We start from the raw sequence: 25736 nt of genomic DNA, 5'->3' as shown, positions 1-25736 counted from the left end.
GTAAGGATCAGACATTTCACTCACTGAATGTTCACGGGCATGACCGCAGTGGACTGAGAGCCACCTCGGCCAGGATCATCCTTCATAGACACACAGCCTTCTTTGAAATGTTTGCACAACACACTACTGAGATTAAAGTCTTCTGTAAACGACAATCAGGTTTACACCTCCATCCACATCATAAGTCCTGGTTTGACTTGAACGCCCCTCGTATAAACAGTTGGGCCAGTTCACAAGCACTGATACGTTGTGACGTATAACTGCCATGTGTGACAGATGGATATGTGCAAGAATCACAAGAAGTGAAGCCTGTCAATGATTAATGGATGTATATTCACCTCACATTTGCTTAACACTAAACACTTTGTCAATGTGTAGGAGTTAGTGAGTGGACTTAGTTTCATGCCTGTCTGTGTCATTGGCCAAAAAATTAACACTAACCATATGATTGTAGAAATGTAAATGTTTATTTAAAGATATATACAGTCAATATACAACAAAATCATACAACCTGAATTCCAGGAAAAGTTGGGAAGTTTTTTTTTAATTTGAATAAAATGAAAACTAAAAGACGTTCAAAGCACATGAGCCAAAATTTTTGTCACAATAGAACATAAATGTTAAATTGAGCAATTTTATGCACAAAATGAGAACATTTTAAATTTGATGCCTGCTACAGGACTTAAAAATAGTTGGGTCAGAGGTCCGTTTACAACGGTGTAGCATCTCTTCTCCTTTTCAAAACAGAAGACATCTGTTTTGAAAAGAGATTCTGAGATTCTGGAGATTTGGTATTGGAATTCATCCTACACTTTTCCACTACAAAGCAATGAAGTTGTAATAGCTGCAGTATGTGGCTTTGCACTGTACGGCTGAAATACACAAGGCCTTCTTTATAAAAACTTTATATACCTTTTAGCGTTCAAAGTGCCATTCAAAGCGTTCATAGAGAACACTTAGTTCAGTTTTAGCATGTTGTCGCCGTCCCAACATTTTTGAGGCCTGTAGCAGGCGTCAAATTTAAAATGAACTCAAGTATAGAATTTCTCTGTATAAACATTATACAAACGTATAGAAACAAAAATTATTTATATAAACATACAAATCTATTGAAAAATATATCGGCTGAAGTGATTTAAAAGTCTTTTAGTTTTTATTGTATTTAATAAAAAGAAAAAACAACATTCCAACGTTTCCGGAATTCTGATTGTATAAAGGTTTTCTTAATGTTTTGTTTTTCTCAATATTTAAAAATAATAATAGCGATTTTACCATTAGGAAATAACATATGGAGTGAACCAAAAAAATTCAAATGAACCATTCTGACCATTTTATCATAAACTGTTTTATATTTTCAATCATCAGCAGTACTCCAGGGCAAGCTTTACGCACACTCACAAACATCTTAACCAGCTATAATGACGCGCTTCATCCAGGAAGCTTTTTTTATTAAATGTTGGAGCTGGGTTGTGCCATCTTAAACAAATAAATCATAATAAAAATTATGCTTTTGTTTAACCTTTCACTATTTACAGTGCCATGTGAAAATATTCACGCACACACAATGTTTGTGTCACACAAAAAATATATATTTTGCACATTCAGAGTCATAAGCACGTCATGTAAATCAAATGGTACACGCCCCCAAAAATACATTTTAAATCCAGGTTTTAATGCAGCAAAAGGAGTGTGAATACTATCACAAGGCAATGCATAATCTTTTATCAAAATGTCTTTAACGGGATGTAAAAGTGGACTCAGTTTAGTGTGTCCAAACTTTTGACTGGTTGTGTATGAAAGGAAACAATAACCACAATCATTTTGTGAAATGAAGTATTTACAGTGCTGCTTAAAAAGAAGCAATAAAAAATAGCATTTAAAAAGTGAAAAATTATGTAAGTGAAAATCAGGGAAGAAAAAAAAAAGTAGAGAAAAAAAAAAACCCTTCAACATATGATATTGACCATTACTATAGTAACAGAGCATTTTGCCTTACAGGGTTGTGCCCATTCCCCTTTTTCCACTTCGCTTTTCACTGAATTTCCTTGAGAACTTTTAGCTTTCCTTTGTAAAAGTATCTAGCAAAACAAGTTTCATGGTCTCTCCTCAAAACACCACTCATCAGCTGCAACTTAAACATTGTTTTCACTCTGTCTTTAATTCGTGTGAAATGTGGGAATGTGTCTTGTCACATGTCTTACTCTTCCCTTTCCCCGGCCTGCTCGTACGCAGCATCATCACGTTTCTGACGGCGTCCATGGATTGCCTTCCTCTCGGGGCCCGGCGAATGAGAACCCTGAGATATGACATCACCATCCCTTTCTTCTTCGAACTGCCTGACATCTTCTATCTCTTCCTCTGCGTCACTCTTTTCTGAATCAGACTCGTCAGAGTTTTCCTCCTCAAGGTAACGATAACCTTTGACCTGCATGGAAAGATTTGTCTAATGTTAGCATGAGCAAGTACATACACTGAGCTCCAAACTATTACAATCCTTAACATGAGAGGGATTACCTGTCAAAAAACCTATCCAAAGGAAGTAAAACCCATAAGCAATACTAAGACAAAGTTAGGGAGGGAATTAACAATATCCACTCAAAAGGTCCAACAGTGGTTTTATAAGTTCACTTGTTTGCATTAATTATTTTACTCTACACTGTAAAAAATGTCAGTAAATTTAACGGTAAAATACTGTATAAATGCTACAGAATAAAACCGTATTCCACAAAACATGCGATAACCGTAAAATTTACAGTTAAAAACCGTAATTAGTTTAACAGAGTAATACCTTACATTTAACAGTTAAAAACATATGAAAATACGGTTAATTGCAGTAAAATCAACAATATACTGTATTATCCCTTACAGAAAATACATGAATTTTACATGTTTTTACATGTGCAAAAATGTGTTTTTGGGACATTTTTTGTGTGAAACCCATGGGATCACATGTAAAACCCATGAGATAAACATGATGTTACTATTTTTGTTAAAAATTAAACCTGCTTGTGTTGATTTCAGTCAATACTCTCTAAAAAAACATCCTGGAGAAAAGCGTTTCAACATATTTTTGCCTCGAATTTCTGTAATCTGTACAAATTAGAAAAGAATTTAGTTGAAGAATACTTAGTTGTTATCATAAAATATTGTATTGTAAAGTTTTAAAGAACAGTAAACACAAAAACAATTACAAGGCAGGTTGTGAACTTTACATAATATAATTACTTTCATATACTCAAAATAATCGTATTTGTTGACGTAAAGTGGTTTTTTTTTCGATTTAGGGTAAAGTAATTTTGTAATTACGGTCAACTTGACCGTACAAATTCCTAATACGTTGTCTAATCACAAACCATTCATGTTAAGTCAACATTTCATACAGTACAGCAGGGGGCAGTAGCGAGACCCCAGCTGTCATGAACCGCTAATGAAACAGAAGAGTGAGACAATTCAAACTACACCTGCGCTGGAGTTAATTGACTCTCTGCCCGCGCGCGCGTTACCCTTTGCAGTTCTGTCCGTTTTAACAGAGGAGGTCAACACACGAAAAGGTAAGATATACGATTTTTTTTCGCCAGTACATATTTTTATATATATATATATATATATATATATATATATATATATAGTATTTAACTTTGACCTGCTTCTGTAGTTTTAGAGAGTGCTAGTGTTTTAGACTGAAGTAAGCTAACGGATTTAGCCACGAGTCACAGACGAGGCTGAAGTTAGCTCGTTATTCGCCTCGTTACTCACGGGAGTGTTCACGTTGGCGAACGCTGCGCAGTTTATCAATAAAACGTTATTTTGGTAGCTTAAACCATTCTGGCCAAGCGAATATGTACTATACCATACCTAGCAGGTACCCAACTATATAGTAAAAGTGAAATTGTCCAAGCCCAGATTGATTTTACACTTTAAAAAGAGTGGAAATATTTGACTATTTAATTGTATTATTAAATCGACTTTTGAATTAAATATTCGTTTTATTTATTTTTTCATTTTTTTTTAAATGGTAGTGATTTTAATGTCAAACTTTAGAACAGAGTTTTCCAGTGTATCGAGTGCTCTGACTGATTAATGGATATTTATTAATTATTCAGCAATCACTATATTTTTACTATTTGCCTATCTCTTACTTGCTATATACACTCGCTTAATTATAAGTAGGAGAGTATGCTACTATTCAAACTGAAAAATTTTAATTATTTTATACAGCACATTAATGATTGTAAAAATGTTGCACATAGCAATGATAACTAATAATAACATTCATTAAAAAATTACCCAAACAGGTATTAACAATACAGAGATGCACATCCAAAATGCAATGACAAACTATATGGGATTATCCTAAAAAAAAATTTACAGTAAACTAATTTAATTTTCATTATATCTCTTACATTTTCCAAAAACACCAGCATGTCCTTCATTTTGGAGAAGACAAATGAAAAATTCACTAGAATATCTTCTTTTTCATCTTCTCCAACATTTTCTAGTGTCAAATTTACACAGGGCCTTCTCTGCTTCATCCTTGTTCATGTACAAGAGGTGAAGCAACATTTCCACCAGAAAAGCTGCTTATTTTCATTGCGCCACCTCTCAGCTTCCAAAATGCACTGATATACCAGGTAACTCTAAAATCTGAAAATATATTAATCTCAATACATATACAGTGATTAACACAGTGATTAGTTTACTGCTGATGTTGATGGCAAAAAAGAGAATAAAATAGCCTGTATTTTAGTTTGTTACAAAAACCTTAAACACTGTTCAGTCTATGGCACAGACTAATCACTGTGTTAATCACTGTATATGTATTGAGATCTCTTGTACATGAACAAGGATGAAACAGAGACGGCCCTGTGTAAATTTGACACTAGAAAATGTTGAAGATGAAAAAGAAGATACTCTAGTGAATTTTTTATTTGTCTTCTCCAAAATGAAGGACATGCTGGTGTTTTTGGAAAATGTAAGAGATACAATGAAAATTAAATTAGTTTACTGTAAAAAAAATTTTAGGATAATCCCATATAGTTTGTCATTGCATTTTGAATGTGCATCTCTGTATTGTTAATACCTGTTTGGGTAATTTTTTTTAATGAATGTTATTATTAGTTATCATTGCTATGTGCAACATTTTTACAATCATTAATGTGCTGTATAAAATAATTAAAATTTATCAGTTTGAATAGTAGCATACTTTCCTACTTATAATTAAGCGAGTGTATATAGCAAGTAAGGGATAGGCAAATAGTAAAAATATAGTGAATGCTGAATAATTAATACATATCCATTAATCAGTCAGAGCGCTCGATACACTGGAAAATTCTGTTCTAGAGTTTAATTGACATTAAAATCACTACCATTTAAAAAAAAAAAAAAACAATGAATAAAATTAAATAAAACGAATATTTAATTTAAAAGTTGATTTTAATAATACAATTAAATAGTCAAATATTTCCATCCTTTTTAAAGTGTAAAATCAATCTGGGCCAGGACAATTTCACCTTTACTATATAGTTGGGTACCTGCTAGATGTTGTATGGTTCATATTTGCCTGGCCCAGAGAGATTTAAGCTACTAAAATGGTCCTGGAAATCTGGCTTCTTATTCACACCATTGTGCATAATAGAATGACATATTTCCATTTAATTTTTAAAGTGTAAAATCAATCTGAGCTTGGACAATTTCACTTTTACTATATAGTTGGGTACCTGCTAAAATAACGTTTTATTGATTAAACTGCGCAGCTTTCGCCAACGTGAACACTCCCGTTAGTAACGAGGCAAATAAGGAGCTAACTTCAGCCGCAGAGTGAGACGCTGCACAATAAGAAGCCAAACGAATCGGAAGCTGCGAATAAGGAGCTAACTTCAGCCTCGTGTCACAGGTCCACTGCATATATTTCCATTATTTGGCAAAAAGTATATAATTATATATAGTAATAATTATCTTAACTTATATCTGTGGTTTGAACAAAACATTGTAATAAGATGCTTGATAAAAGGGCTGGTGGTATAATTACCAAATTTTAAGATACCATGAATTAAACATTAGCCTGTTTTTACATGTTTTTTTTTTTTTTTACAAATGCAAAAATAATGGTGTACAATATGAAAATGGTCTTGCAATAAAGTATATTTTTGTGTATAGTGGGCAAATTTTTATACTTGATGTTAACCTAATTAAATTATTAATGTCTTTATAATTTTTTTTTTCTTTGCAGTTTTTCTGGTCCTTAATAAAAGGTGTGCTTTACTCGCAACAGGTAAGATCTACGTCTACTAATGGAAATCCTGTTTCTCACATGACATTTCATTTGTTAGTTCTGAGTAGCTTGTTACTTTTTTAGTTTTATTTACGACATTAGACATGTGCCTAATTTTATAGTGAAATGTAACTCACTCAATAGGATTGTATTAAGTATATTGAGTTTTTTTTTTTTTTTTTTTTTTTCTTTGTTTTTTTTAAGAATGCAACTGTTGAGAAGAAGAGGGAGTGCCTCATCAAGGCACTTTGTGTCTACTTAAATGAAGAACCGGACAGTCTCTTCAAAGAATATCTGGTAGGTAATGCTAATGATTACTGCAAAAGTAATGGTATCATTGGGCTCTTCAGAATATCACAATATCCATTTAGTCTTCTTAAATTATAAGTTAAAGCTGCTATTAGATGGCATCAGATCACAGGTGTACTTGAGAAAAGAATGTGAGAAATCAGTGTGGACCAAATGTTAGTGATTTAAAGACTAGAAAAACAACTACCGGGAAAAATGCAATGCAAACAGGCTCTTTGGAATTCTGTATTAGTCTAGTGATTTTTCATTTTTGCTTTTTTGTGTATCAATAGGATACAGATGGCTGTGCTGCAGAGAGGATCTTGAACATGTTGTATTTGGCATCTACAGCATCAATGTTGGAGGTGATGCCACTACCTCTCCAGCTGATGTTGGAATTGTTATTGAGGGTGTTGAAGTGCTTCATGACTTGGGAGACATCGCTACTACATGTACGGTCTTAATGTCTCCCAGTTATTCTCAGGAACTGAAAATATTCTCTGAGGTACTGCAGAAGATCTTCCTCCAGCTGGATGCTACCAGACTTTCACCAAAAGTACAGATGCTTAAAAACAAACCAACATCAAGCACCTGAGTGTAAGATTCATACAGTGAGAACCTTTTTTTTTCTATTTTTTTGTGAGTGACATGATTTTTTTCTTATGTAAAACATGTCCAGAATACTGTTTTAATGTTTTTTTTTTTTTTTGTCAAACACACACATTTTTTCCCCCTCTTTAAATGTGTTGAAGTTGGGGGAAAAACGTTAGAATATGTTGCATTTTGTGTGCAGTATGTCTTTTGTATTGTTGGACCATAATATTCTCAATTTCTTAATCGCACGTTGTGAACATATTTGCATGGCTTGTCATGTCAGAATACATGCTCGCTGCAGACATCTCGAAAAGGTTTAGGATAGGAGATGATCGGCTTTACAACACTGTAAAAAAAATCCCGTAGTTTTTACGGAAAAAAACTGGCAGCTGGGGTTACCAGAACAATTCCGTAAAATATACAGCAAAACAGTAATTGCTTTACTGCATAACATGTACATTTTACAGTTTAAACCAGCATATAACACACTAGACTTCTGTTATATTTACTGGTTTAAACTGTAAAAAATACATGTTATGCAGTAAAAGCAATTACTGTTTTGCTGTATATTTTACGGAATTGTTCTGGTAACCCCAGCTGCCAGTTTTTTTCCGTAAAAACTACGGGATTTTTTTTACAGTGTATGGTCAGAAAGGTACATTTGTAGCTTTTCCTATAATCATGTATAAATGTAAAAAAATAATTTCCTTCTTAGTTTAAAGGTCCTACACATTATATTTTTCATTAAATTTTCATATGATCTTTAGGGTCCTAATGAAAAGTTTGTATTATACGTTAATTAAAAATTTAAAAGGATTGTGTAAAAAAAAACACTACTTTTACCTGGTAAAAAACTAGCTCTGTTCTCAGCAACCTGTTTCAGTACATGCTAATTTAAATGCTCATGACCTCTGCTGATCCCCCCCCCCCCCCCCCCCCGTTCTGTGGGGCGTGACACGTCGGGTATAGCGACGGATGTGTGGTCCAATGCTTTGGACTGCATTACCCACAAAGCATTGCCACAACGCTGTGCTTGGTGGGTAATGCAGTCCAAACTGGAAAACTATGGATTATAGAGCCCGAGCCTGTTTTCTTCAGTCGTTTTTGGTTTGATTTAAGTACGGAACCTACGCGGAAGTTTGTAATATCGCCTGACAACGCAGAAATTAAAAGAATGGACATGCATCGACCCGTTTGTCTTTCTCATCACTGCATGTGCATGAATTAACGGGCTGTTGCGCTGCCGCGAGCAACAACAACATGAAGCGTAGAAACTTACTGAGAGAGATACGGACGCAATGTGTTTACATGACTTCTTAATCTTCGACAGACATCGTTATAAACCATCTAACGTAACAAAGGTAAGCATAATATAGTTTTCCGACTACGTACACAGTTTGCAACTAGACAATCACCTCAATGCATTGTTTATTATAAACGGGCGATTAGGGATTATATAGAGACGGATGTACACAGAGAAGAAGCCATAACCATGTTGTATAAGAGTGTAAGTTAACTTACACTCCGCATTTATCGTGATTATTAGAAAAGGCGATCTGCAAAGACTCATAGTAAAATAAATTACTCACTGAGCCTGGTGAAGATGAAGCAGGAACACGAAGCGTTAGTACAGATCCGATTTTTAGGAGCAGCTTCCTAGTAAAACCTTCTTTATATTGACCCGCGTTTATAAAGCAGTCTGGTGAAAAATGATTATCGCAAACATGAACGCATTTAGGTAAATCAGCGGGGACGTTAGCTTTAAAAACTAAATTCAGCCACTGCGTCCTCAGTGGCTCAGATACCTAACCCTAGGTAGGTACCCTAGGTCACTAACCCTAGGTAGTGAATGACGACTGCTGTGTTCGCTATTACACCCAACAACTGTACACAACACTCGCTTAGGCGTCATTTTGCTCCAGCGGCGAAAAAACAATGGCCGTCAGCGTCTTCTCACTCGGGGCGGGTCTTTGCTAAAAAACCAGTGTCAATCAACTTGTGTAGGAGCGGCCTCTGTCGGTTTGGCGTCACATCGACAGGCTTTTGCGATTGGCCTGATTTCAGAAGGGGGATGTTACTGTAATAAACGAAAAGAAAACCACTGGGCGGCTCTTTATCATCGTAGAGTGGTTGTGTACGCACTCTCCTAACACACAGTTTAGTTCAAACAGCTTAAAATAGTGCATGTAGTGCTGTATGACCCCTTTAATAGATGTAAAGCAGCCTTAAATTAATTACACCTAATTGCACACAATACCATATTCCACTTCTCCATACATACAACCTTACACAAACAGCTCTATAGCACATTAAATAACAGGTGTGTGTACATATGACTCACCTTGTGCCGTGGACGGGGAATCCGTGGCAACCTGAAGGTTATTCTCTTTTTAATACGACGCTCCATCTGAAAATAACAGAAGCCTGCAAGCAGCAGAGTAACCAATAGGATGCTGAGTTTGGCCTAAAGATGGATGACCAGATTGGTAGCCAGAGAGAGATGAAGATAAAAGAGAGAGAAAAGAGGGAAAACCATTACTGTAGTTTTACACAAGATTTAATACCTAAACTGTTAAAATAATGCTATTAAAAACTCATTTATTAACATCATGCTCTAAATATAAACATATAAATGATTTTAATTCAACCGATCTTCACATTAGGATTACACATGCACATGAGTCTATCAAGATGTGTAGTGTATTACAGGGTAGTATACAATTAATTTTTTGCTTTTTCAGGCAAATCTTAATGATTTAATGATCTAATATTAGATAAGAGTGTTCGTGCCTCTGATGCATTGAATCACAAGCTCCTCATCCATATGCTTAGAATATCATGGTGGCATATTGATGACTTGATCATCTCAGTGTTTATATTAAGCACTAAAGAGCACTCTTGTTTTAATGCTGTCCCTTAACTGTCTGACTAAATGTTATAAATAGTAAACTCCCTCCTGCAATTCCATTCCCCAAATATTTACCCTCATTGGCAGGCTAGACCAGAGGTACACAATGAAGATAGCGATGGCCTGCCACCAGTGATAAATGGTGTAGACAAAGTCCAAGCGCTCCTTATCCTCATACAGCATACCAAGCAGAGCTACACACACACACACAAACGGAAAAGGTTATTACTGCAATTTTGAACATTTTGTACATTAGTCTCACTAAAGGGAGGCAAAGATTGGGTTGATGATGCATACTCTAGTCAAACCAGAACTTTTGATTGCGCAGAATAACAGAAGATGGGAGTATGAGACTAAAACACTCCCTTAATTTCTCTATATAATCCCACGATACATTCATTTACTCATCCCAGTGTTTCACTAGTGCTTAGATATCAAGGCAGAAAGTTTCCCAAGTAAGTAAGCTTGTTATATTTTATTTACTCCTTAGTAAGTTTATTTGAAAGATGCTCTGTATAAGCGTAACTTAAAAATTTCTATCGCATTAAACATCTGAGCAGTTGAAGGTTAAAGGGCATGCTATAGGGCACAACAGCGGCAACTTGGTGGCGCTGGGGTTTGAAGCTGGGATCTAAGATTTGTGAAACTAATACCCAAATAGAATAAATCAGCAAAGACAGGTATGGTTACTTATTTTTTCTGTAGGTTGCAACTAACAAGTAATGCACATCTGTCACCCAAAATATTTTCCTAATAACATGTTTTACTGAAAGGGTTCTCCAAGTACTTGTGTCTTCAGCACAAAACTGTACAAGCAAATAATTTAACACTAATTAACTATAACTATAGTTATAGTTAATCAGTGTTGAAGGCACTGTGAGATTGTGTTACATGTGCGTGTAAGTGTGCTACTCACTGCTCAACCCAGTCTTGTTGAGAGCCGTGCCCAGGCCCCAGAGAGCGGCCAGCACCAGGATCTGGGGCAGCTGATGAGGATCTCTTGGTTTAGGGGACCAGCACATGAGAACCACGAGCAGAATCAGGTGAACCACTGCTCCTCCAGATAGCATGACGGGCCGCGGTAAACGGGGCTGGAGGAGCAATAATGACAAAGACGAACACACAGAGGACGACACGCCATAGACCATCACCAGCAGCCACAGGTTCTCAAGCCCCACTGCACACACACCATATGACTGAAGGAGAGATAGACAGCGAGGGAAGAGGATTTGAAGTGTTCAGACCTCAGGATACAGTGAAAATAAAAGTAAAAATACAAATACATAAATATTTCATACAACAAATTGTAAACTTTGACCAGTATGACAGAAATGTCATCGACTCTTTAACGCTTGATCAAATTATATGTCAGGGGTAGCTCAGTGGGTAAGGCATTGGACTATGGTTTGGAAGATCCCAGGTTTAAACCCCACAACCACCAAGTTGCCACTGTTGGGCCCTTGAGCAAGGCCCTTAACCCTCAACTGCTCAGATGTGTAATGAGATAAAAATGTAAGTCGCTCTGGATAAGAGCGTCTGCCAAAATGTAAATGTAAATATGTGCTGTTTCAGGAAAGTAATCAATGTGGTCTGGAGGGGAGACCACATTGATTGTTGACATTGACTGTTGCCACATTGAAGCTGATTATTGATTTTTCAATAACAGTATGTCTAAAGATTTTTTTAATTCTTAAATTTAATTAATTCTTATATTAGAGTAATTTGTAACACAATTCTACTTATTAATAAATAACACTATGGTTTTTTGCCAAAAAGTTACATTTAAAACACATTAGAACCAGCATTCACTAAAATTCCAGTGGCTACATACAGTAATGTCCTTCCCTCACTAGCCTTCTTTTTTTCCTTTCACGAATGGAATGAAAAAGAAAATGGACCAGAAAAATGCCCTGGTGTGTTAGTCACCGTCCTGTGGCAGTATATTAATGTATTCATTATTATAATCTGCTGACACTGAAGGCTCGTTCAATAAATGGCAAATGAATTTGTCCTCAAGGAGAAATTCATCATATTAATGATTATATTATTAAATTATACTGTACGATAATTACTATGATAATATGATAATTATTATAGCATGTTTGAATATTTTATTAGGCTTAAATTATGTGGCAGATCAGTCATATTACAGTCCCTGTGCCAACTGTAACTATAATATTAACCGAAGCAACACTTTTACATAAACGTATGATTTGCTTTGCAAAAAAAACACTTCTGTAAAAGATCCTGTTATAAAACATGAATCGAGACTTTTTGACACTAGGGCATATAGATAAAAGTAAACCTATCATGAACGAAACATGGAACCTTTCGGTGATGAAACACGTTTTTTTAATTTCTCCTGCTCGAAGAACATGCCATATCTGGTAGGCATACACCCACGATCATGTGTTCAGTATTGCTCACCAGTATGAGTCCTTTGACGGCGAAAAGCACCTCAAAGCCAGAGTAGACAAAGAAAGGGCAGAGCAGGCGCAGGCGGTAGTCACGCAGATGTTTGAAGGGCAGCTGGAAGATGTTGCCCCAGCCGATGCTCCGCAGGTCAATCTCCTCTGTGGGCCGATATGCAGCGCCACACACGGCCAGGAACTAGAGGACAGAAATATTGTCGTATAGTGCAAGTGATGAGAAATCCATCTGCACCTTTCCATGATTTAGTCCCATTATTAAAAATGGAGGGTGTTTTGTTTATATTCACGGCATTAAACAATTTAACTTTTTTTTTCTTTTTCTCTCCAATCTGGTCACCTGCCAGTTCTCACCCACCAGCCAGCTCTCTTCTATTATACTCCCTCCATGTGAGGGTGAAGACGAACACATGCTTTCTTCAAGACACGTGAAGCCAACTACTTGGCTATATCTTTTCATGCTTCTGCTCCTGCTGAATCACTGTAGTTAATGTACTGTAACACACTCAGAGAAAAGAGCTACCTGTCCTCTTCCACATACATGGACCTCTAAGCTAGTGTCAATTTAAAGGGACTCGCTGTCCTACAGGTTCATGTATGTGATATGTAGGGTATAACATCACTCCCATTCATAAACCTATTTTGTTTTCTTGCCTATCAGCCACAGGATTCTCGCAACGTCTTAATGATATCCCAAACACGTTGTTGATATGGTCTCCGACGTATCATTACCTCCAAGGATATACAATTCAATCAATGTAATTGCAACGTAATGTACTTATAATTACAATCTATAATATACTTGTGGTATAATATGGTTTGTGATGAATAATGGATTAATAAGCTGGATGTTCAAGTAGTTAAAGTAAAAAATTAGGTTCTAAAACATAGACCTGTTAGAGAAAGATATATTTGGCCACATATGTGACCCTTGCCACAGTGAAGATGTAACTTGGTGGACAGGAAGGAGCTGCATAAATACACCTTTCACTAAAGTTCATAGTGTTACAAGCATTGGTTGTTCACAATATGTGCAGATAACCAGAGTTGTGGACTAGAGATTTCCATGGCAACCAGGTTTATGCAATGTTCAACTTCTAGATGTCAATAACTTGTTTTTACATAATCCATTTTTCAAGCATTCCTTTCTTATATTGCTTTTATTATAAACAGATGTTTTTAAAAGCTACTAATGGATATAGAATATTAGTTCATTCTGTTAAATCATATATTATTTTTTAAACTTAGAGAACTTATGAAGTAGAAGATTGCATTGCATTGACTAAGCGCTAAAAAAAAAAAAAAAAACTTATATTTGACATTTTAAGAAGTATCCCTGAGACATGTGCAAACTCTGGGCATCTTCTTAACCACGGTTTATACAAGGAGTGTCACCCAGAAGGCTTTTGCTAAACATTACAAACAGGCCCTCTGCACTTCAAAGTAAAATCTTTTTATTTAAAACAAGTTGCTAAAGAGAAAACTAATCATGCTTATTGGACCAGACAAACAGAAAAGAGACAGTTGAGTAGTCTCAAGGGTCTATTTTAAACTAATACATTTTTGCAACATTCTCATGGTAGTGCTGTAGAAGTTAACTCAGGATGCACATGTGAGAGTCTGAGAGTCTTACTATGATCATGGCAATGAAGGCAGCTCCCATTAGAATGCTTTCGACCATAATGAGCACGGTGGACCGAGGCAAAGTTCTCAGCACGGTCTTATTAAAACCATCGATCACACCGCTGCTCTCAGCTCCTGAACAAACAAGAAAGAGAGAAACAAAGAAACTGAGTAATGATTGTATTCTTACCGACCACAATATTAGTCACAAATACAGTACATAGTCGTCTACCATGTAGGTGTGCAGTATTCCATGCATAATTTATGTCGACTGCCCTAGCTCTTCATTAGTGTCACTTTATATGACTATAGCAGGGAATATTTGCATGTTGGACCGTTTCCCAACCAAACAGCGAGGCTGCTATGTTTATACTTGCACTGGGACAAGAGGGATATGGAGGACACACACTACGAGCGGCATTGCTGTTCTGAGAATGTTACACTGCCCCATTATAATTCTATGTAAAGTGGGCTGATACACTGTGTATAGAGACAGATGGACTACAGCCATTCCAAAGCTGCCTGTATGGCAGAGTTATCTATAAGAGTATACTGTATATTAAAGTATATACTCTAACTGGTGAGTAGTTGAATTTACCGCAGTGCTGGACACTGTGGAGAGTGTGATTGTAGTCATTAAGAAAATTCTTGAGAAAGAAGATCATGGGGAACTCCGCAAACACGAAACTCAGCTGCAGACACACACACACACACACACACACACACACACACAAAATTATACATGTTAAATGCACCTGCATGCTTGTGTACACACTATGATTCATATACACAGGCACAAATCCTACACTTACATGAAAGAAGATGTAAAAGATTGACTGGAAGATTATTATATAGCGATGAAAAGCTCCCTTTGGCATTCGCTTCTGCTCCTGCACATGCTCCTCTTTATAGTTCACATATTCATAATACTGCTGGGCCATCCTACAGCACATCACACAAACACACACAAATCATAAATGTGCCCCGAAACAACTGAACATGTTTTTCGAGTTCAATCAAAGCTAGTGGGTTGCGTTAATATTTCTATGTAATGTTGCAATATGTCTACGAAATCTGCAGTAGATCAGGATTTATTGATTTACTTTAAAGGATCACATTCTACATCTAATTCATTTCATCTTCCATGTATTCCATGTATTCCAGCAAGTAATTTAACATCAGTCTCATAACAAACATTCTTCAAAAATCATCAAATCATGCCAATCCCAATATACTGGCTGCCACAGATGCAGAAAGTGGAGGTAGAAACGCCAATCCCTTAATACAAAAATCAATAAATGCACATTCATCGTTTTTTGTTCATTTTTGGTATACCCAGCATTAATGCCAATAGTTTGTTTTTTGGATTTTTCCCCAATTTTTCCCTAATTTAGTCGCGTCCAATTCCTCCCTGTCACTAGGGGGCTCCCACATTAAGGCTACTACTACCATTCAGCCGGGAGGGCCAAAGATTATCACGTGTTTCGTCCGAACCACATGATGCCAAACGACTGCATCTTTTCGAACTGCTCGCTCACACTCCGTTGCGGGCGGCGTAACACACTCACAGGACAGCACTATCCGTGCCTTCCGCTTGCGTGGACAGCGCTATCTGTGCCTTCCGCTTGCGTGAGCTCACAGACGCCCCTGATTGGCTGTAGAGCCGTAATTAATGTGGGAGCACTCAGTACCTCTCATCCCTCCGCTCTAAGAGAGCTCGGCAAATCAGCTCTCTCTAGATCTCCGGCTGCGAAAGGTTACAACATCACCCGGGAATCGAACTCGAGATCTCTGGATGATAGGGCGAGCACTTTACCACTGCGCCACTCGGAGGCCCTCAATAGTTGTTTTTTTTATTTTTGACCCAGCAATACTATTCCATCATTAATAAACCTCCAGCTACTCAACCTTGTGATGTAGTTTCCCAAAGAGGCCCAGAGTGGAACTATAGCAACTCCGATAGCGACAGCTGATGGTACCAGGGTGTAGTACCGCTCCCAGTAATTAGTTGAGACGAAGAGTGCGTAGATTCCTGAGGCAAGAAACATCATCCATTTGGTGCCGAGAAACCTTAGAAAGCGTAAGAGAGAGGGATTCTTCTTATAGCAAGTAGTGTGATATGAAGTAAATCATTTCATCATATATAAACAGAACTGAAATCACTACCTGTACTTGTAAATGTGCCACACCAGTACGCAAAACTCCTAGATTCAGAGTTGCTAATTAGGCGAGGTATTTTAAGCAGAAACGCAAGTGAAACTTTTCATACGAGTTGGAATCTAAATATACACGCAATGCATATTCAGTAAGTCAAGGGTGATAATAAATTTATCACAGTTTCAGCAGCACCAGGAAGGTGAGACATGTAGAGCATGTTCGGAGGGAGGACACCAGAAGGAGAGACAGCCGGAATGCCTGACCAAGTAGCAGGAAAAGAGAGTTTAGCTCACCGGATGAGGACAGGTGTGTAGAGCAGGCCTACGACCGGAGTGACGTTGATGCCCATCAGCACCCTGCTGTCTATATCCTGCAGGTTCAGAATACCATATTTCACCTCTCTGTAGGTTTCATCATAGTGCAGAATCAACTGCATCTGGAGCAAACCTGTAAATCACCATGCACATCAAATCATATCACATTATATCGACAAAGTGTGAAAACAACTTTCACCAGATATTACATAAAAATGACTTAAAAATCACTAATCCCACCTTTAAAAACAATATTCTTGCCTGAGGTTCATATAAAACCTGGATATTTAAACAAACTGTATGTGATGAGTATAAATGTGCCATAATTTCTTTGTCACAATGTTTTTTTTTTCTTTTTTATTAATCATCATTATTAGCCTTTAATATTTCCTCATATAAAGCAATACATTTTTATCCCGGAGCAAAATTAAAGTATTCAGTTAAGGAGTAAAATTCTAAAATAATGATGGTGTAACATAGCCGGAGCCAAAGTAGAATTAATGATACCATTCTGAAGTTTACTAATTAATAGTTTACATTCAGTGTTACAAAAATAGACACTTTTAATGTTATGACGTATCTCTTAGACAAGTTCCTGTTACCACTTATATTCTGACAGCTATAAACAGCAAGCTTTCCCTCACAAGCCACTCAACTCTTTTACGTTCTGCTCACCTTTTTTGGTAGAGTAAACTGAAAGATACTATATTTTACTTAAAAATGTGTTCAACGTAACCTCATTGAGCTATCTCTACCACTCAGTTGAGGTATACTATGCAAAAAAATCCACTAGATGTCACTGTCTTTAAATAGTCTGCCTTTTCATTTGATTTGTAGCATACTATGAGAAATAAAGTATATGCCAAGTAAATACCAAAAAATATATATATTTTTTGCATTGTTACACCACAACACAAAATTATTATTTTTTTGTTAATTTCCTGGCTGTGTGCTTTGAGTCATTGTCATGTTGGAAGACCCAGCCACGACCCATCTTTAATGCTCTGACTGAGGGAAGGAGGTTTTTGCCCAATGTGTCACAATACACAGCCCCGTTCATCCTCTCTTTAATACAGTGCAGTCATCCCATTCTGTCCCCTGTGCAGAAAAATACCCCCAGAGCATGATGCTTCCAGCCCCATGCTTCACTGTAGGTATGGTATTATTTGGATGATACTCATCATTCTTCTTCCTCCAAACACGGCGAATGGAGTTAAGACCAAAAAGTTCTACTTTGGTCTCATCTGACTACAGGACTTTCCCCCATGACTCCTCTGGATCATCCAGATGGTCCCTGGCAAACTTCAGACGGCCTGGACATGGGCTGACTTAAGCAGGGGAACTTTCTGTGCGATGCAAGATTTTAAACCATGACGTCTTAGTGTATTACTGATAGTAGCCTTAGAAACGATGGTCTCAGCTCTCTTCACGGCATTGAGCAGCTCCTGCCGTGTAGTTCTGGGCTGATTCTTCACCATTCTTAGCATCATTAATACCCGATGTATCTACTTAGACTTTGGCTGATTGTGGGGCGCACAGGTGTCTTTATGACAGCTAACGACCTCAAACAGGTGCTACTAATTTAGAATCATGAGCAGAGTGTAGCTGGACTATTTAAAAGCAAAATAACAGGTCTTTGAGGGTCAGAAATCTGGCTGATAAGCAAGTGATCAAATACTTATTTGACACAGTAATTCACAAATAAATTGTTAAAAAAAATCATACAATGTGATTTCCGGATTTGTCTTTTTAGATTCTGTCTCAGAGTGGAAATGCATCTATGCTGAAAATTTTAGACCCCTTCATGATTTCTAAGTAAGAGAACTTGCAAAATGACAGGATAATCAAATACTTATTGACCTCACTGTATATTGGTACTTTTACCATGAAGCAGAATCTAAACCATTTGTAAAAGGCCTCTGTAAAATGTTTTAACAGTCTGTTTATTATTAGCCTTTGATTGAAGATTATCTGTGCTTTGAAGTCTTGCACAGGAGTTATTATTATAGAATTAAAATATTAAAAGATTATATTATATATAATATCAATTAATATAATTATTAATATAAAGATTATGGATTATAAACTACATGAACGATACAGATTAATCAACATCTTTTGACTAATCAGAATCGAGACTTCAACATCAGCGTGATCTACAGCAGGAAGGAGAAACCAACCCAAGTAAACACTGTAGACAATCATGCCTCCCAAGCTGGCCCCCAACACATTCTTCACCACAGCCAGCCTCTTCCTTCTGTAATACTTTCGTTCTTCCTCTTCCTCATCATAATCTGGATGAGGTCCCAGAAACTCCTCTACCTGAGAGACAAAGAGGGAAAACCATGTAGTTAAGAGTACATGAGTCAGTAATGAGAAGACGCATTTCGCTTCAATGATCTCACCTCGATGTGACATTTGCCACTTGCACGTGCTAATTTAAACTATCACTGAGTGTTACGTAAAAAAGATGTGACAACACATCTGCAGTGCCACTTTTCACACGGAAAAACGAGAGTGCAGGTAATTTATTGTGCTCATAAGGATTCTAGCATTAAACATGGCATTTTGGTTTAATTTTAGTGTGGCAGTAAAGAAAATCTAAAGTTTTAAATAACTGAAAAGCTTGGGCTACAGCATTAATACCACTATATTAATACCCACTATGCAGTGAACTACACTGTACTGTACTAGAGAGGACAAAATACCATACAGCTTTAATAAATACTGAATAAATACACATTACAGACACACAGATGAACTGTTGATGTAAAATGACATCATGCCAGGCCTACATTCTTTCAACCAAAATAATCAACATTTGTTCATCAGAACACCCACCGAGTCTCATCTGGAGTGAATGAAATTAGTCAGGGTGACCGTGACACAGAATACAAATGACTATTTTTATATTTTATTTCGTCATATGGCAAAAGTGGTTCGTTATTGGTCAGAAATTGTCTATGTGTGTAGTCAGTTTTGCAAAGAGTATACTGTGCCCCCCGCCTAACCTAATTCACCACCATACAGACCAGCATAAGATTAGCCTTAATCATCATCATCATACAGCAAGTGTGAGTGTCATACAGTATGTGCTCCTCATTTCTGTCTGGGTTTCCAGGTTAGCAGCCATTGCCAACAGAACTGGTAGGCATGTGTCTGTGTGCATGATGGGCCTGGTGTAATTCCCAGTGTTTCCAGGAGTGTCTCCAGATTTCAGAGCACAATAAACAGTTTCAGAAAAATAAATGATCTCTTGAATCTACCTGGCCCTGAATGTTACCCTCTGGTCCTGGAAGCTGTGCTATATCCTCATGGTCAGCAGGGAGCACCTCCTGCAACTGCGCCTCTCTGTAGACGTTATCTTCTGCCATCACTGCTGCCATCTGGCGGCCAAAACACACGGGTAAGAATTCTCAATTCCTTTTTTTTGTAGGCAATAAAAACTAGCAACATCACGATTACATCTGATATATTGAGCAGATTAAAACAATAATTTAATTTGGATGATGAAGACTTTTCCCCAAAATCGTATGAATGTTAATCTGTAATTATAAGTTAGAGCATGTGCAAACAGAAAAACTGGCAAAAAAAAAATCTACTTCAAGAGTATTGATGTATAGATTTCTGATACAGACCACAAAAACACAAATTTAGCAAAAAAAAAATATATAATTTGTTTATAAATAAGTCTTAACAATGTATTAGGTGTTACTAAACATTACCAAATCAAGTATAACCACAACCCAGGTCTTAAAATACATTAGACAGGTCTATGATTGGGTAAATATGTACTACAATATTTATTGAAGCCATTAAAACCTTTTATTGCTTTGCTTTAGACCCATATTAAAGTTTAGCCAACCAAAAATTGTTAAAACTGCAGCTGGATCCAAGACGATTTAAGGATTAAACTCAGTTTGGAGATCTGGGATTGTGTTAATACTACTACTGCTGCTACTACAACTGGGTCGTTACAAAAATAATACAAAGTGGTGTTACTTGTACTTTTGCTGATGCCAAAATCATTTAAATTAACATAACAGACACATTATTTGTATTTTTTATTTGAATACCTTTTCTTACTTTAATGTTCAATATTTAATTCTAGCATTTCTTGTAGGCCAAGTTCAAAGAAATGTCTTGTCACTTTGATCATACATGGAAGTGGGACCATATACTTTTCATCCAATGATGAAATAAATCTAAAATTAAAGTTAAACACTAAAATCACGAAACAATTATTAATTATAATTAATAATATGAAAAATGTCAGTCACCTCAAACTATGTAATTGGTGTTGCTGTTACACAAAAAATTTATTTAAAATAAGTTAAGCCTTTATTTGTCACATATACATTACAGCACAGTAAAATTCCTTCTTCGCATATCTCAGCGTAACTGGGGTCAGAGCGCAGGGAAAATAAATTCGACAATTTGAAATTGTTCCTGTGTCAAAGGTCATTTGATGACGAGCACTGGACAATGCAAAGGGCAGGTCAGATCAGATGTCTCTATTTTTTAAATCTATTTAGAAATATCATAATTTATTTTGAAGATTTATGTGAAAGTCTTCAGTCGGTCACAGGGGTTTACTGATTTTAGAATTATAACTGTCAAAAGTTGGACATTAAAACATCTTACAATTTTATAATTAATTGATTCTGACATACAGTGTAATTAAAACGATATGGGCTAACACATGGAAGCTCTTTTGTAAATAATTGTGATTTTCCTCAAAATTGTCATTGTCGTTATCGTCATTTGGGCTACCAGGAAGAAAAGTTATTATATATATATATATATATATATATATATATATATCTGCAAAACTGCTTTTTAAAATTCAGTTATTGCCGTTAAAAAAGTTCTAGTTCTTCTTGAAAAGGAGGAGTGAAAGGAGGAATACATTTCATGACATTTTTTACATAAATTCTACCTTTTCTGTAGAAGGACACTAACAACAACAATAATAATAATAATAATAAACATTAAAAGTACTTTAACAAAGTTTGTACTTAAAAAATTAAGATGTTTATGAGTATTTACAGGTAAGGGAAAAACACCTGCAGTACTATTAAATAATTATTGCGCAAACACTCACCTAGCCTTCAGACCTGTGACACCTGTAAGAGTTCAAACAAACGCAGCGACAAAAGCAGAGATCATGCATTCACTGGACCTGTTCTCAAATGTAAACCTATCGTGGTCGTGGCAGACTACATCCCTTTTTTAAATCTGCGACACCCGAATTAAATCATGGAAGGAGAAACGAAAAAGTTGCTCGCTCTCACTTCCCTTTCTTGCTTGCGCACTCTTAAAGGTACAGTACCCTAATTTATTGGAAATCCCCGGATGAGGCTGTACTTAACACTCATTCACTGGAAAGAGTGAGAGTGAGACTGCGTGGGTAAAACAATTCACACGGTCAAATTTAAACTTTTACTACTTTATACGACACTGTGGAAAAATTATAGACACTTTTTTTTATATACAAAATTTGTTAAAGGCGTTATTTCATGACATAAATCAGTAGAAAAACACTCACTCTCTCACTCATCGTCTATATCGCTTTATCCTGTGTACAGAGTAGCAGGGGGGACTGAAGCGTATCCCAGGAGACTTAGGGAAGAGGTGAGAATCCAAATCACACTGACCTTCATGTCTTTGGACTGTGGGAGGAAACTGGAGCACCCAGAGGAAACCCACCGAGCGTAGGGGAACCATTCAAACTCCATGCAGACTCAGGGACTGGAGAGACCCTGGAGGGGTACGCCACCATGTGACACCTCGTAATACTTCACAAAGCATACCCGAGACCAGTGGTGGATTTTTAAAAAGACAAGTGGTATCACACCAAAAATTGATAGTTTATTTATTTATTACTTTATAAACTCTTTACACAAGAGCTGCTGAAGTCAAACAGAGACTTTTGATGACATTTTTTGTGAATATAAGCTTACAACCAATTGACATTTACAGAAGACTTCATGCAGAGTATGGTGTTGAAATTCTTACCCTTAGCAAAACATTTGCATGGTGCAATGGTTTTAAAGATGGCTGTATGCCAGTGAATCCCAGCCGAGGTCCCACACACTGTAGTCATTCCCTTGACAGTCGTTGAGTGAAATACCTCATCCTTGAAAACTAACAGAAACTTGTTGCCAACTTACGGAAGAGATTTATCAGTCTGTGGGAACTGTATAAACAATCATTCACAAACACCACTTGCACTTTATAGGAACACGGCTGGGAGTTATTGCCACATCCTACGTACCAAGCCATTTCCACATGTTTGGGCCATTTAAGGAGGTCCTCGGATGTGCACGTTTCAGACATGAAGCAGGCAATCTAAAAAAAAATGTTCTACCTTGAAGGTATGTAAGCACTAGTGAAACCCTGGGCTAAGTGCATTGGTGTAATAAAGGTAGTTTTTACTCTCATAACTATGTTCCCAATTTGTCCCAGTTCAACTTAAACTCCCCTTGTTGTATTTTTTAGAAATATTGAATTAATTATTTTTGCTTTACAGCATGTCATTGCATGTTGCAAGACTTTGTAATAGTACTGCATATAGTTCTGTGAACTGAAAGGCTAGTAGACAGGTGACTAAGAACTGAAAGGTTGATTCTTCCCCAAACTGTTGCCACAAAGTTCAAAGTGCACAAGTAAGGTAGCAAATTTTTGTGTGCTATAGTATTACAGTCTCCCTTTAGTGGAACCCTGAACACAAATCGGTCTCCTGAAACACAAGATGACTTGTCAAGGTGAGTGACGAGTAACTCAAATGACCTGCACAGAGCACTGACTTTTAGCTAGCTGAACTTCAGGTCTCCTAAGCCAACAATCAATGACTGACATGAATGCTCTTGTGGCTAAATAAGTACAAATCCCCACAGCTGGGACTTCAACCTCAAGTTGAACTCATTTCCAGAAGAGTGAAGGTTATTATAACGGCAAAAGACGAAATTTAAAATCAGATGTTCAGTAAGCACATAAGAGTATGATGATCAGGTTGATCGAGTTCTATTGGCTAAAATGTATTTTATTTACCGCTTTGCATCTTTATGTAATTTTTGTAAAGATAATACAACTGTCTGTTATCATAGAGTGTAAAATGCTCGTCTGTGCTCTGATGACAATGTGAAGGCACCACAGACATTTTGAGAGGCAATATCTAATAAGAAATCTAAATTGATTAGTCTTCCCTGTTTTGATTAAAGTGTGAAATTCACACCTAGCTATCAGTACTTGAAGAAATCTATAACAGCCCATCCTAGTTGCTTTTTTGACATAGTACTCCTCAGCATTAGAGGTATTCCTATTGTCATGCAAGTAGGTTGTTGCTTACATTACTCTGACTACTACTGGCTAGCTCGTCATAAATGCTACACTCTATATTGTGTGCCATTGTTGCTGACCTGCTCTTTCAGTCAAAGATTTATTGTCTTTGACTGTATTTGCTATAGTATGACAGTATTCATAGCCAGTGTGGGTAAAGTAGCTTTTTTTTTATAGGCTTCGTGTGCCTAGACTGTGCAAACAAAAGACATGCTTTTAAGGTGGCATGCAGGTTTTTTCCCTCTTTACACAAGGATAGTGGCCAGCTATGAATATAAGTGATGTAATTACAGCTTGCAAAAATCACCAACCAACCATGAATGCACCATAAAAGCTGAATAAGGAAAACTTTATTTGTAGAGTTCAGCTATTGTGACATGCAAAGGGTTTTCCCTCACACCACTGGACATATTTATAAAAAGCCAATTTTTGCAAACTTGATGCCAACTTTAATATAGTTATATAATAGTACAATATAATGTCAAATCCACTGATGAAGTTCATGCTGTAGATTTTGCAATTGAACATATTATTTTAAGCCATGTTGCTTCACATAAAAGCTTCCAGAGCACTTTGGGCTGCGAGTAGCAGGCAATGCTTGATGCTCCTGTATTGGAGCACTTGTATCATGTTTTATCAATTTTTTGAAAAACACATCTTGGAGGACTGGCGGAGAAAATAAATCACAAATGTTCAGCTTGTTTTTTTTTATCGGCCAAGTTTGGTATCCAGTTTCTTTCAGTGGTTTACTTGGCACCAATCAAACATACTTTCAGGATCACTCATGCTAAGAAGAAAATCTTTTGGGGAGATTTGGGGACAGGAGGGGTACAAGCGAATTAAATATAACTTGAACCACTTAATTATACATTGTGCACATTTTATTGAACAATTTTACAAATAAATTACATGGTTAAATGGTTACAACTGCAGTTTTATTTTAGCAGCTTTCATTATTTTTGTTGCAAACACCATGTAACACAGTGTGAAACCATTTTAGTTATCACTCCTATTTTCTCTCTGCACAAAAAGATACACTGTTCAAACAAATTAAAGGTAGTCCAATTTAACTTGATGCCCCTCATGGGTGTATGTATGGGTCCCTTGATTTTTTTTTTAAGTAGTATGCCTTATGTAACTGCAAACACACCTAAATGTCCTTCTCTCTCTCTCTGTTGAGCTACACATATCACTGAGATACCAGTCGTCCTGACTCCTTCTTCCCGATTTATTCTGATGCCCTACTTCTTGCATCACATGCAGTTAATCAAGGTTATCTGCTTAAAGATGCGATAACCAAGAATGGGGTCACTTAATACTCATGAAGACGGCTTTAGATTGCATCGGTACAAACATTACTTTTGTGATGGCTTGTGACTGCAGTCGATGCTTAAATACATTTCAAACTACAACTACCACAAACAGTTCTGTCCCAAAGTCTGCATCAATAAACAGGTAAAAATCTCAGCAAAATGGAATTATCGATAACTAAAACACATTTCCTGTTATACAACTGTACTTTCAATTTTACAGAATAAAGTTATGGGGGGACTTTATTTAAATCATACTATCTGGTTATCACCCAGGATGAGAATCACTTCTCTTTTGAATCTGCTTCCTCACAAGATCGTCTAAGGGAGTTTTTTTTTTTGTTTGTTTACCACCATTTCCTCAGCTTGCTCATTAGAAACAAACTGATAAACCACATTTTCTTTCCATTTATATCTAGAATTTATTTTTATTTAAAGCTGCTTCTTTTTTTAGTATTCTGGTATTAATTTTTTAAAAACAGGACAGTACATGATGTACAC

General features: G+C 36.6%; 1 protein-coding gene and 1 long non-coding RNA gene across 2 annotated transcripts; one reads left to right on the top strand and one right to left on the bottom strand.

The window, feature by feature from the left end:
* Nucleotides 1-1651: 1651 nt before the first annotated feature.
* unc93b1 (unc-93 homolog B1, TLR signaling regulator) lies at nt 1652-21873 on the bottom strand. Its single transcript, XM_053501794.1, has 13 exons — nt 21689-21873; nt 19851-19970; nt 18765-18906; nt 16564-16717; nt 16022-16183; nt 14926-15055; nt 14712-14805; nt 14124-14248; nt 12489-12671; nt 10978-11257; nt 10137-10255; nt 9495-9617; nt 1652-2425 (listed from the first exon to the last, which is right to left on the bottom strand). The coding sequence occupies exons 2-13, from the start codon at nt 19968-19970 to the stop codon at nt 2198-2200; spliced, it is 1860 nt and encodes a 619-aa protein (XP_053357769.1). The 5' UTR covers nt 21689-21873; the 3' UTR covers nt 1652-2197.
* On the top strand, nt 3358-7017 carry LOC128528746 (uncharacterized). The gene is made up of 4 exons (XR_008360977.1): nt 3358-3551; nt 6230-6271; nt 6476-6568; nt 6853-7017. It is a non-coding gene; the product is annotated as an uncharacterized LOC128528746 (long non-coding RNA).
* Nucleotides 21874-25736: the final 3863 nt, after the last annotated feature.

This window comes from Clarias gariepinus, chromosome 8 (assembly GCF_024256425.1).
Source record: "Clarias gariepinus isolate MV-2021 ecotype Netherlands chromosome 8, CGAR_prim_01v2, whole genome shotgun sequence".
In the NCBI taxonomy this organism is placed as follows: domain Eukaryota; kingdom Metazoa; phylum Chordata; class Actinopteri; order Siluriformes; family Clariidae; genus Clarias; species Clarias gariepinus.
Note: the sequence above shows the minus strand (reverse complement) of the source record. Positions and strands in the feature narration are given on the sequence as shown.